Below are 13,843 nucleotides of genomic sequence, written 5' to 3'. Positions count from 1 at the left end.
AATCAGCTTTATTTTATGACAATGTTCTCCGATATAAATCTCTAGCCTGAAGGCTAATTAAAGGGGTTGCCGGAGGTGCCGGCACTTTTCTGGAGGTGCTGCTGATGTGTATCCTTGGGGATGCTTTTCTTTTGACTTTCTGTGGTATGCCTTTCAAGGTGTTTTTATTATTTTCATTACGCCTTTCAGCACCGTCTCCAGCAGGGGGGATTACAGCATCTGCTGACAGCTCATAGATTACACGCTTTCAGTGCTGACATGCCATATGAACACTTACTGAGGGCTAGCTTTCCTTTTTCAGAAAATGTAAACATTGTAGGCCGCAATCCTAAACACACTTTCTGTTGAGTAAAGCAACTTCTTGTGTTCCGTGAAAGAGGAGAGAACCTAAGGAAGAGAGAGAGAGAGAGAGAGAGAGAGAGAGAGAGAGAGAAGCTCCTACTTACAAACTCATTTCCATTCATTCTTTCTCTGAAACACACCAGTGCCCTCTGACTTCACAATACAAAAACCATGACAAGACATTGAAATCACGTGAGTGTTGTAGATTTACTTTATGATCATAAGCATGTTTACTCAGATATGCAGCATTAAATCCCTGTTCCAACCCTATAGGAACCATAGGAAGCTGCATTTATACCATTGGTATAAATACTATTGGTCCATCTAGCCCAAGCACCTTATCCATCTGGGGTTGGAAACTTCCAGTCTTGCAGGCCAAACTTGGCTCACAAGGAATTCCAGTTTGGCTCGTGAAGCCATTTCTCACAAACCACATCCACCTCCTCTGCAGTTGATACTGGGGTGGGGTGGGTACAGATAGGGCTTCATAGGAACAAGGTCTGCTCCCACTGTCCGTCAAGGAACCCTTGCTCTGGGAGCATTTTGCAGGCATCCACTGTGTGGAGGAGAACTTCCTTGCACAGTCAATGACTGCAAAATGCAGACTTCTCTCTTCCCCCCATTAGGTGTTGGGTGGGAGAAATAAGTGCTTTGCCGTTCCTGTGCTCTGGGATCATCATCCTGGCATCCTTGCAGAATTGAAGCCCTTCACTAGGAATTTCTAAATATCTGAAACTATTTGAGGCTTATCTTCTTTCTCCTCATTTAAAACCCACCTTTCAGTCAATGAATGCTTAAAATCTTACAAAACTCAGACTAAAAACATTTTTGTTTTCAACAATACTTTTCACACTTTTTGCCCTTGATGGAGCTCTGAAGCAAGGGAATGGTAGGCTCTCAGTTTGGGGTATGTAAATAAACAACTCTGCTGTCACATGAACTGCCTACAGTTTATTGCCAGTTGAGATTTAGTTTATTTTTTACCTCTGATCCCTACCTGAACTTTATTTACCATCTGAGCCTCCAAATATCTGTGGGTAAGCACATAAGAGATTGGGGTGTGTATGTGAATGACTAAGAAAGAGGGCTTAGTCTACTTGTTGGCAAGGTGTTTTATTTGAGGTACAGGGAGAGTGAACCTCCAATGTCTAGCTTGGAAAATTTCCTGGAATGACAGTCTGAGGGAATTTTGAGATAGGCAAAGGGTAAAGAGGATAAAGTGGAGGTTAACGCACCTTTCCTGCTCAGTGCTGCAAGAAAAGCACTCTGCATATGGTGAGTGGCACTTCTCATTACCACATCATGTTGCAAAGTTCAGCAAAGAACACAGATTCTGAAACTGAGTCTGAAGGACAAAATTTAATTGCTGTTTCAAGAACGCTCAACTCTTCTAGAGCAGAACAGGATGTACTTGGAACCTACTCCCAGGATTAGTATATGATTCCTAAAGGACTCTCGTCTTAAATGCTGGACTGCTGAGGATTTGGAAGTGCAGATTGCTGCTCATCCACTGGCTGTGGATGCGAGTAATGCACTTGCCAGAAGCACTCTTTACTCTTCTTCTTTTCCAGGCCAGTTAGCCCTCAAAAGCCAAGAGCAGCCCAGTCGATTGCTTCCTTAATCTTGTTCTGCTAAAACCCAAACAAACACCAAGATGCTCCAGAAAACAACTGGCATATGGGCCAAATTCATATGAAGCAAACTCTGGGATCATACCTGAGTGGTGGAACAGTTGATCCAATTGCTTAATTACTCAGGCAACTTGATCGCTTAACCGCTTCCATCCGGTGGCAAGGCTTAACAGTGCATGCACACAGCACTTGTTGAGAAACACCTATTGGCCTTGTGAATTGGCCATCACCTATTCTAGTTGGCAAGACAATTTAAAGCAAAGTGAGCACACACATTTCAGCTGGTGGGATTTCTCATTTTGCCTCTTGTACTGCACTTGACCACGCGTGCTTTGTAGTTTATCTCTGCAGTTTTGAAATGGAGAACAAGCACAGGGCTTGTGACATTTCTCCTCACACCCAAAGTGGTATACAATTCCTTAAAAACCCCAAACAATCGGCGTGCCTGTCAGTTTGTTAATTTACAGAAGTGCAGGGTAGAAGTCAAATGATTCATTAGAACAAAGATAACACACTGCCCCAAGTATAACTTGCTTAACAGATCTTCCCTTTGGATTTAACCTCAAGCTTAAGCACTAGTGGAGGAACTGGGGGGGGGGGATTGAACCGCCCCTGGCACCATCGGGGAGGGGGGTACCATCGTGGCTGCCCCCCAACACGCGCTGTGCACCCCCACTGTGCTGGGCACCACTCCCCCGCAGGAAGCGCACCACGCCCCCAGGATGCACATCACCCCCCGCAGGCAGTGCGCCACGCCCCCAGGACATACACCATGCCCCCGTGGGCAATGTGCCCTGCCCCGCCAGGCAGCGTGTCACACCCCCAAGACATGCACCACACCCCCTGGACACGCGCCAGCCATGCCCCCGCCTGCTCTCCGCCCCTGGTGTTGGAGCATGCAGCTTCTCCGCTGAGCTTAAGTTAGCGTGAAAGCTCTGTTATGGGTCAGATTTCTTGAAGAGGCACTTCTGCTGTAACTTTTAAAAAAAAAATCCTTCAAACATACACAAGTTGGACAGCTGATAGGATGCAAAGACATAACATTCTAGAATCTAGATGGCTGTGTTAGACTTCTGCCTGAAAAGAAAAGAAAAGAAAAGAAAAGAAAAGAGTATTTATTTGCGCCCTGTCCTTCCTTTAAGGAGTTCAGGCAATGCTTTTTATCTGCCTAGAGTTGCATTTGGCACATCAGCCTATTGTAGTCTGGGAGAAAGAGTGACTAGTTGCAGGCTTTATGGCTGAGTGAATATTTGAACCTGGGTCTTCCCAGTCCTAGTACAGCACTAGACACTACAACACACTGGTTTAGCCTCACAGAGTAGGCCTACTTTTGTCCCCTCTTTTTTTCTCTCTACAAAGCTAAAAGTGTTCAGAGTTTTAATATGTCTACTGTATCCCAGTCTAGGTATAGAGGGATTTTGTAATTCTGGATCACACCACTGGTTTTGTGGTTACTTGAAGCCATAACACCATTAAAAAGAAAACTTAGCAGTGTACAGCAAGGGCGGGGGGAAAATATGGCTCTTTCCCTTCATTGTGGGTTAGAAAGTCAAAGAACAAGGGGAGCCTTGATGATAGGCCCTGAGTTGTTCATTTTTAGATTTCCTGCCCTGCTTCCAGCGATGCACGGCTGGGCCGTTTTGGTTTTAATTTTTCATAGTGTTTATATAGAGATACATTTGCAAATGTAAACATGGCCCGGTTTCTGAGGGCTTTTAGCCAAAGTTAAAGAGACTGCTCAGCTCTCCAAGAAAGGTCAAATGTAAGCAAATTCTAGAGTTCATTGGGTCCATATGTATAAACTTCATCTAATGTAGAGCAGGCCTATTCCAGCACTTACCTTCATATGGTTTTGAGGCTTGCTCTTTAAGATAAAAGCGGTGCAGTGCCCTCAGGGATGCCTGTGACCCTAGGTAATGAGATTTAATATGGTGAATGCAAAAATCCCAAAGGCTTTCCTCAGCTGTTACTTTCTCCCCAATTTCTCCCCTTCCTCTTACAGAAAGGTGTAGGCAATAGAAGGCTTGATGGCGGTATTCAGCATTCATTCTGATGACTGCTAGTTGAGTCTTCTTAACTGAGAGAGCCATGCTGTGTTTAATCATCTCCCAATGATACGGCTATAAAGGCCTGAATTTTTGCCACCGAGATGCATGTCTTGCAGCCTTTAATTTAATAATCGGGGAAAGCTTTTTCTATATGCTCTGCCACCTGCGGTCGTAAATAGAAATCGGGACAGTTGCCTGTGATTTCCCGGGCTTGACTGACAGTCAGAACGATCATAGGAAGGATTGAGCTACCTACAGTGCATGTATTTTTCACCCCACAATTCTTTACCTGTAATTTTGTCAGGGTTTATTTAAAAAGAGAGATGATGGCAGAACCTCAGCGAAGTTGGATTGTGAATGATGAAAAGGTGGGGGGGGGGGAGGAGAGAGGAAATACACACCTCATCTTTTCTGCCATGACATCGTAATGGGTTAGGCAGGGAGAGGGAGGAAACTCACGTGGGCAAGAAATGACAAGAGAAAATTAGAGCATCAGACCAGCATCTGTAAAAAGGGTTCATTGTTGTAAAATGACCCTCCTATCAGAGAACATAAATGCCCAGGCGTCTGGGGAGTGTTCGCATTATCCAGCTCACCTACCTGAAGCATGTTATTTCCGTAGATTAGGTTCAGACAGATTTCTTGCTGCTAAGGATCTATGCTAAAAACAGGGGTTCATTAGCAAGCAGAATACAGCAGGCAGCCTTTTCTTTTCTTTTTGCACCTTCTGCAGTGTTGGGACATTATTAACCTGCCTGGCAGATTCTGCTGCACCAGGATAACTTGCTGAGGTGTCCTGAATATCTTGGCTCGTGTAGCAGTGGACCTTTAGAGGAGGGCAGGACACCCCATACATTATGTGCAAGGCAATGCCTTGATTTGGGGGGTTAGTCCTCGGAAATCTGAAGGTGAGATACAGGGTTATAGGAATAACTCTTGTATGGGGGGGGAGAGCTAAGTGAATCACAGGGAACCATTATTATTTGGAAAGGTCATTTGCTCTAGGGATTAAAGGCAAAGTTAGAAAAAATTGTATTCTGAATACCTTTCAGGAATAGTGTGTTTCTATAGGGACTGGCAATACCTTTCTGCTGCTGCTGCTGCTGCTGCAGGATTTCTGATGCTTGACAAATTCAGTCTTTAGATTTAATTGTGGAATAACCTTATTTGCACCTCCTGGACTCCATTTTCCTCCAGATTTTGTACTTTTGACACAGTTTTCAGCAACAAAGAGTATCAAACTATTATTCTGAGAGAAAATGATGTCAAGATATATTTAGATAATAGAATCATATAATTGTAGAGTCGGAAGGGATCTCAAGGATCATCGCGTCCACCCACCTGCCATGTAGAAATATGTAGCTGTCCCATATGGGGATCAAACCTGCGATGTTGGCATTATCAGCACGGTGCTCTAACTAGCTGAGCCATTAGGTGAATGTTGTACTGATTTATAAAAGATGAAACGTGTATCCAGGTGTTAAAGCTGTCATGCAACTAGAATAAGGCAAGGGGAAAGTGAGGATATGCTAGCTGGCTCCATCCCTTGGGAGTTGTCACCTGGCCTTCTCATCCTCTTAATACCAGAGAAGATCTGCAATGCGGAGCTTTCTAGACCCATGTAGGCTTTCTACATGACTTTGACCCCTGCATGATTAGAGTTTCTGACATTTAAATTCCTGCATGTTTGGAGTAGAACAGCTTTTTATTTGGTTTTGGTTTTTTGTCCTTGCATACACAAATAGCTTTTTCCAAAATTTCTTTCTTGATTTTTATTAGACCTGTGTATCTCTTTATAATAATAAAGCCTGAAAGTGATTTTCTCTCTCTCTTTATCTCTCATAAAACACACTAAACAATCCACAGTATCAGTACAGTAACAAATATAAAAAGCACACACTAGAGCCCAGGCAGAATAACTGTAAAAACAATATAAATAAAGCTGTCCATATACCTGAGAGAACAGAAACATTTTTACCTGGTGCAGAAATCATAGCAGAATGGGCGTTAGGCATGCCTCTTGAGGTAGAGTGTCCCAAATAGGGGTTTGGGTGGGGGAAGTTTACAGAGAAGGCCCATTCACTGGATGCCACCCTCATCTATATAATTATTAACAGTAAAGGAGTCCTATCTTGCTTCGTACTTGATCAGTTGATTGGCATATTCAACCACATGTAAAAATAAAAGAAGTCACCCACTTTGATGGGATAGGGTCTTTGGTCATCAACTAGCCAGCAATTTTGTCCATAATGTCCTACTTGTCATTATCCCAGATTTGACACTGCTGTTTACTCTTTTAGGGTTGTCTACAATTCTGTCACATGATTCTGCCACATTTTTACACTGGTTTGCACTCCGAGAAAGCCACAACTATGACTGGATTATATATATTTACCATCTATTGATAGAGCTTCAGTTGGAAATCCATTAGCAGAATCTCCTATAGAACATTTATTACATATGAAACAGTGTCATTGTTCCCCCTTCTTTTTCATTTTCTTTGCAGATCTGAAGCCTTGGGTCTCAAATTTCAGCTATCCAGGTGTACGGGACTTCTCCCAGCTTGCTCTGGATGCCAATAGGAATCAACTCATTGTTGGAGCCAGGTAAATTAGAATCTTCTAATTGGGGCAAGATTGCTTCTCCAGCCCATTCCCAGCAGGTTACTGTCTGTTAAAGAGGTTACTTTTCCAGCTTGCAAGCTCACACAGTGTTGGTCTTAAAAGGAAGCTATAATTTATGTAGAGGGATTTTAAAAACACAGTAATAATGCCAAAGAGGAGAAAATTGTCATTCATTTTAGAAGGGGAAATTTGATAAAAATGAGTAGTTAATGAAGCAGAAAGCTGTCGTCTCCCAAGGATCACAGATGCTTTAAAGACTTTCTCAGTTAGGATTTGTCCACATGCACAAAAACAGAACTCACATAGTGGTATTTAAATAAAAGAAAGAACTAGTAGAGAATATGCCCAGGTTGTCAGGGCAATGCATCCTTACAGTGTAAGTCAATTAGCCTTGTGAAGCTTGGCTTGAATGGAGCTGACAACGTGTGTCCTTGACAGGTTACTTGGCAAGGTAGTGTGATTCCCTGTGACTCATGATTTTAACACTCCTCAAAGAAAACAGCTTTGAGCTTTCTTCCTCATCCAAATATATAGTGATCAGATACTTAAAAGGCTTTAAAAATTCCAGATAAGATTTTAAATGCCGTCATAAAATTAGTACTCATGATATGTTCTTAAATGGCATTTATTTAGCATTTGTAGCTTTCTTCCTCTCTCCCAAGGGTTCAAAATGACTGGTGTATTTTCCTGTCAATCCTTAACAATCACACTGTATAGTTGACTAGCAGTTGATTTTGTGGGGATCTAGGGATGAGAGAGAGTGGTTTGCTTGAGTCCTTCTACTTAGTTCATAGCTGAGGTAAGTTTGGAACAGGATAGTTCCTGTTCAGATGTCATGGTCCTATCCATTTTATGATGCCAGCTTCCTATGAAAAATAAATAAGTTTCCACACACAATGTACAATACCCAGTTTTCACATCTTTCATTTTGCTAAGTATTTGTATAGTTGCTTGTCAAATTTGCTAGGTGAATTTGGAAAATCTCTGCTGTTGTAGTACATCTTTTTCAGGCCTACATCTGCTCGGGTATATCCGATCCTTCTCAGGTTTCTTCCAGGTTCCATTTGTCATTGTTACAAAACTCACCATTTTTTAATGACGGGTCCGCACACCCTCTTAGGTGGGCGCCTTTGTGGGCCAGCACTCCTCCCACATGCTGTGATCTGGTGGTGAAGGCTTCTCCTTCAGGTCACTTCCCAGGCGGCAAAGGATGTCCCTCAACTGAGCTTGCTGCCCAGGAGGTACATTCTGCCTGCTTACACAATTGACCAATTGCAAGCGGGCATGGGAGGCGGACCTGGCTGGGCCTGTGGGATCCACTTGGGCCCATGCCCAGGGCATTAAAAAGGGGTCTGTGGCTGTTTTCTGCACTCTCTTCATCACTGGATAATATGCCCTTGGTAGACTAAGTGTCCAGTTTAGAAATAAGCATAACGCACAAAGCAAAATAAAAAAAGAGACCTGGATTACAATACTTTCCCTCCTCATGCCTATGAATCATGTCGAGTATGGTAGATTTTGTTCACACAAGGATACCTAGGGGAAAAAGCAGCTAAATAAATGTATGAGTGAGGTGTAATGCTTTATAGCAGCGGTTTCCTTCAAATTTGTCAAAGGTGCTTGTGATTCATTGAAACATTACCCATGTCAGGAACAGATAAGGAAACTATGGCTTCAAAGAACCCTGGTGAGAATGAATGCTGCACAGGAATGCCAAATTGGGACAGTTGTGAGACACAGCATGGGTATGCAGGCATATCTACAGGTTGGGACAGTGACAAGTGGCTGAAACAAAAGGTGTGTTGGAGACCTAAGAAGAAGCATTCATCATCTCGTCTGAAAAGGCAGTAGGGGGTGTGGACTTGCAATGCTAGAGGTATTTGGATCTATGGATGTGAGAGATGCATTTGTAAGACAGTCTTCCTTTTGCAGCAGCAGCAAGAGTGGCTGGGGAGTGGAGGCGGAAACAGCCAGAATATATCACTGCAAAAATTCTGTTCCATTTCCAAGATTCTGTTGGACCTGGCAGTTTGCCAAGGTGTTATACAACATTTCCTCTTTAATGTATGCTCCTGGGTTGCAACAAATGGAAGCTGTTTTGGAGAACTCTCGATGGTAGCACTGATAGACCCAAGCAACATTAGCCATTTTAAGAAAGGTCTGCAGCATAGTATATCAGCTTGCTTGTGGTGCCAGATATGTGTGCGAGTGTTTTCCTTCTTTGAAAAACAAGACTCTATATTGTTGCTGGAGACACGTGGGTGTGATGCCTGCATGGTAGATTATTGCTCGCTCCATGTCAGCTGTTCTGAGCTTTCTAGGAGAGACCTAAATATAAAGAAATCAAATGAACATTGGATGGTTACAGTACTGGATGATTCTGGGTGTCTGATAGAAACACCAATTGCCTTCCTTTGCTTGTTGTAGTAAACCTGAGGAGTTGCAAACAGAGAGGGGAACCCTTAGCTTGTAGAGGTAAATCACCTGGATCTTCAGTGCTGGAACTAGCCTGTGATGAACCACAGCCAAGTAGTTTAGATCTGGTGGCTTTGAAATGCCAGTAGTGGTGGTAGCGAGACCGCTGCTGCTACAACACTTTTGACTGCAGGGGTGATGCATCCTGTTTCACCACTTGAGGTGAAATGGGAACGTGCGCCCCTCTGCCCCCATCATGCTGGTACCACACCTTTCTTACCTGAATTGTGTGCTGCTGCCTGTGAAATGCTGGCATCAGCACCAGCTTCCAGGGAGATTTTGGAATGGGCATCAGAGGCAAGGCTTCCGTCACTCAAGGCAAGCAACTCACATTGCCTCAACAGTGGGCCTCTGGGCCAAGCCTGTCTAGCTGTGGAAACAGTTCAGCACTGCCTAATTCATTATGTCTGTGTAATGCATATATTATTTTCCATTAAGGTGGAAAGGCCTTTGAGGTTGTTCCAGAAGCTGCAATGTCAGGTCAGTTGCTCAGTGGGGTAGGGATATTGCCAACACATTACCCCCACTGATCAGAAGGCCGGCTGTTCGAATCCGCATGACGGGGTGAGCTCCCGTAGCTCTTTCCGAGCTCCTGCCAACCTAGCAGTTTGAAAGCACAGCAGTGCAAATAGATAAATAGGTACCACTGCAGTGGGATGATAAATAGCGTTTCTGGGCACTCTGGCACTCGTCAAGGTGCCCCGTTGCGCCAGAAGTGGTTTAGTCATGTTGGCCACATGTCCCGGAAAGCTGTCTGTTCACAGTGCTGGTTTTGGTGTGTACATCTCTGTACAGCATGTGTCCAGAATACCTGAAAGATAATCTTACCCCTTATATATGCAATCTATCACTATGTTCTGCAGGTGAAGGACCTCCTGCAGATATTTTCTCATCAGGAAGTCTATTCTGCACAATGTAGGAATCAGGCCTTCAGTGTTGTGGCACCTGCCCCTTGGAATTCCCTGCCCTTGTATATCAGACGTGCGCCATCTTGGCTGTCTTTTCAGCACCTACTGAAGACCTTCCTCTTTTGACCATTATTTCAAGTGGAGACCTTTCCTAAGCTGCATCTGTATTGGAATTAAGATGTTTTAATCATTTTATCTCTTGTTGGGCTTCTTTGAGAGGAATAATGGGGTGTAAATTTAATAAATAGAATATTGGAATCATGTTTGATTACAATTATAATCCTGACATGCATTCGCTTTTGGCCATTCTGTTCCTCCTCACTGTAGACCAGTGGTGGGAAACCTGTGACCCATCAGGTGTTGTTGGGCTCCAACTCCCATCAGCTTCAACCAACATGACCTGTGGTCAGGAGTGATGGGAGTAATCACCCCTTGAGAATTTCTGGAAATATCTGAAAATAAATATGTTTCAAAAGAAAATATTAAAGTAAAAATTTTTAGAGGAGTAGTAGTTGTGACAGAGTTTATACTGCAAACAATATTTGACTACAGTTATTTTTATACACACAGTGTTATACATTTCTGCATTGTACTCAACTGTGGGAATTATTTTATGAAGAGTGGGTTATAAATCACCTGAGTAAATGATCAATAAACGTTATGGCAGTTTCCAATAATGAGGCTGCTTCAAAGTCAAAAGCTGGTGATTTGCCCATGGTTGAGGATGCGTTATGAGCAAATACTGCATTTTTCTCATTTTTAATATATACATGCATATATGATTTGACATTAGCCTGTTTCGTCTCAGATAGAGCTTCACTACCTATAAATCTGGAATTAATTATGTAGTGTTGAAAATTGTTAGTGTGGTGTGAGGGTTAGAGCTTCAGACTAGGAGCAGGGATACTCAGGGTGAGATTCCTAATGAAACTTAACTGGCTGATCCTGAGGCAGTTACTGTCACTCAGTCTAACTTACCTCATAAGGTTGTGGTGAGGATTAAAGAAGAACCAGAAGACCCATATACAGTTATGTGGCATAAAAATGTTAATTGTCACCATCACCATCTCTAAGGAGAACACACGGAGTTTAGGAGATTGAACATTTAAATATAAATGCATTATCGTTGCTTTGGTTGAACCAGGATTCTTATGTAGGTATACAATAATGTTTAGATATACAGTGGTACCTCGGGTTACATACGCTTCAGGTTACAGACTCCGCTAACCCAGAAATAGTGCTTCAGGTTAAGAACTTTGCTTCAGGGTGAGAACAGAAATTGCGTGGCGGCGGCGCGGCAGCAGCAGGAGGCCCCATTAGCTAAAGTGGTGCTTCAGGTCAAGAACAGTTTCAGGTTAAGAACGGACCTCCAGAACGAATTAAGTACTGAACCTGAGGTACCACTCTATGTACATTCTGTTCACAACATGATGAGTCTAGGGAACTCTGATGTAAAGTTGCCCAGGAAAGGTTGGCTGATGTTGTTTGTTTGTGTAGTAAGACTGTTACTATTTCACAAGAATGGATGTTGCTTAGCATGTGGAATCTGTCTCAGGATTTTACGTCCTCAAAATCTTAGCTTTCATCAGGAAAAAGCAATCAGCTGGGTCTCATGATTCCCTAGGATAATGTGGACATCTTTACTTAGGCAGTATCTTGAAGACTCAGGTCTCAGCCTTGGATGTGGTTCTGGTGACTAATGTGTGCTAATGCTTGCCTCCATGGCTCCTCATAGGCTCAGTCCTGATCTCTTGCCCTTAATGTGCACAGAGTTAAGGATGTGATATTCTTCAGTTCAAAGCTTGGATTTAATTATGTCTTGTGTGCCTCAGCTCTTTATAGTGAATCATGATATACAGCAGACTTAAACCTAATGTATATGCAAGACTGAATGAGCTAAGATGAGTTATCGATGTTAGAATAGGCTGCCTTAGTATTATCTTGTAATCTGCTGTGTTTACCCCCTACCAAGTGATGAGAAATTATCTTGCCTGTCTGACATGTTAATGTGGATGCAAAGAGAGATAGAGAGAGTTGTGTAGATTTTATCTACATTATTGGGAGGAAGGGGCAAAAGAAACTGTGGAGAGTAAACAACCTCCCTTCTACCAACATGGTTCTGCTGTGTTTCCTGGGAGACAAAAGAAAGGCACCGATTTAAAGTCACATCACGGGCTACTCACGTCTAGTAACGACCTGGTGGGAAAGAAAAGCCCCTTTGTAATCTATAGAAAGATGTAAAGAACCCTTGAAAATTAGTTAGGAAGCTGTATTTATGATAGACAGGAAAAGAAACAGGTAATTAAAGGTCTCAAGGTTTCTCTAGGGAGAGAAGAGGAACAGAAAGGGTAATTTCAGCGCAGTGTGTGTATGTACTTTAAACCTGTAGACAGTCTGAAACAGGATGGAAATTTCAACCATAGCTTGATCTGGCTCTCAAAGAAAGGATGTTGAAGTTGACTTGGAGAGGGCAGTTGCTAAGGTGAAGGTAACCTTGTGGTAAGTGATAGTGTGAGGGACCCATTATTTCAAATCCTTTTTAAAAAGCAAAATTGCCACAGTAGCATAGAATAAGGAAGGAAGCTGCTCTCCACTGTGACAGCTGCGACCAACTGCCTGAATGAATGCAAAGTGAATGTAACATTTTGAGGTTGAAAGGATTCTGAAGGTTGCTAAAGTTGGAATTACAAGTCATGCATAGTTCTATAACTTTTTTTGGGGGGGAGACTTCTTTTTTAAAACAATTATACAGTGCAGCTGCTGAGACTGCAATATGAAGTTTGTTTTTGTTGTCTTTAAACAGGACGGAGGAAGGGGGAACTTAACCTTTTCCCTCATGCCATTTTTTCTGCTGAAAATTCTCCAGCTATTTTTATTTATGGAAAATATATGGGTAAGCACAAGATTAATAATTTAGTGACATCCACAGACTTGGATGCTCACCCCCATCACAGATCCTTGGAGGGTCTATGCTGCTTACTTTAGCTCCATTGTGAAAGCAGTTCCTTTATTTGTGCTCCCTGCTTCTTGGAAAGTTGCAAAGCTATTAAGAGGTCCTGACTGTCCTCTTATACCGCGACAGCTAAGATGATTTAGGAGCCTTTTGTGAAGGCCTTTGTTGATAGCATAGTCCCAAGTATGAACTGTCTACTGAATATGCCTCTATATACTCTACATGCTCTCTGTGGCTAGTGGAAGCTAAATAATATGTACAGATAAACACAAATAGGTTTAATTCAAATGCTTTGCAAGCTGCAGCATCTCATCTAAATTGTTGATACACATAGCTCTGCTTATATAGAACTTGTTTGGAGTCGATGGGTATTATATATATACACACATGAGAGAACATGCAGTGCTGCATTGAAGGAATGTTTTAAACAAGAGGCAGGCTTGAGTTGAGAACTGTCTAGGAAACTGATATTTCATTTGGTACTCAGCCAATCCAGATTGATTGACTATCACTTTTTCGCATGAAATTTAGTAACTGAAATGGAGTTCCTGTATTTGCTGACTTGCTGTTCTGCTTTGCTTGTTGTTCCTCTCTCCACTGTACACATGCTCAAAGGCATTTTCCTTCTTTATTATTACTTCATATATTCCAGGGCTAGATGTGATCCTCTGGCATAGCTGTTAGCTGATGTGGATAATAGAAACCAGAGGAAGTTGGACTTAGGCTGTGTGACTTTTTTTCCAGGTCCTTCTCTATACTTTTTTAAAATTAATACTAATCTTTGAGTGCCCTTTGACCATTCCCCCTCTTTGTTTCTCACCAACCACATGTTATCTCCATCCTGCATGCAGTGCAAGCAGGG

At 42.6% G+C, this 13,843-nt stretch overlaps 1 protein-coding gene across 10 annotated transcripts in view; it reads left to right on the top strand.

Moving 5' to 3' along the window:
* Window positions 1-13,843, top strand: part of SEMA5B (semaphorin 5B) — a 365,129-nt gene that overhangs the window by 217,218 nt on the left and 134,068 nt on the right. For all 10 annotated transcript variants that reach the window (XM_082235162.1, XM_082235160.1, XM_082235159.1 and 7 more), the window contains one exon: window positions 6,528-6,627. In XM_082235162.1, coding sequence (XP_082091288.1) covers window positions 6,528-6,627 — 100 coding nt within the window. The remainder of the gene's footprint in view (window positions 1-6,527; window positions 6,628-13,843) is intronic.

The sequence above is a fragment of the Podarcis vaucheri genome (genome assembly GCF_965113315.1).
Source record: "Podarcis vaucheri genome assembly, chromosome: 1".
NCBI classification, from domain to species: Eukaryota; Metazoa; Chordata; class Lepidosauria; order Squamata; family Lacertidae; genus Podarcis; species Podarcis vaucheri.
Note: the sequence above shows the minus strand (reverse complement) of the source record. Positions and strands in the feature narration are given on the sequence as shown.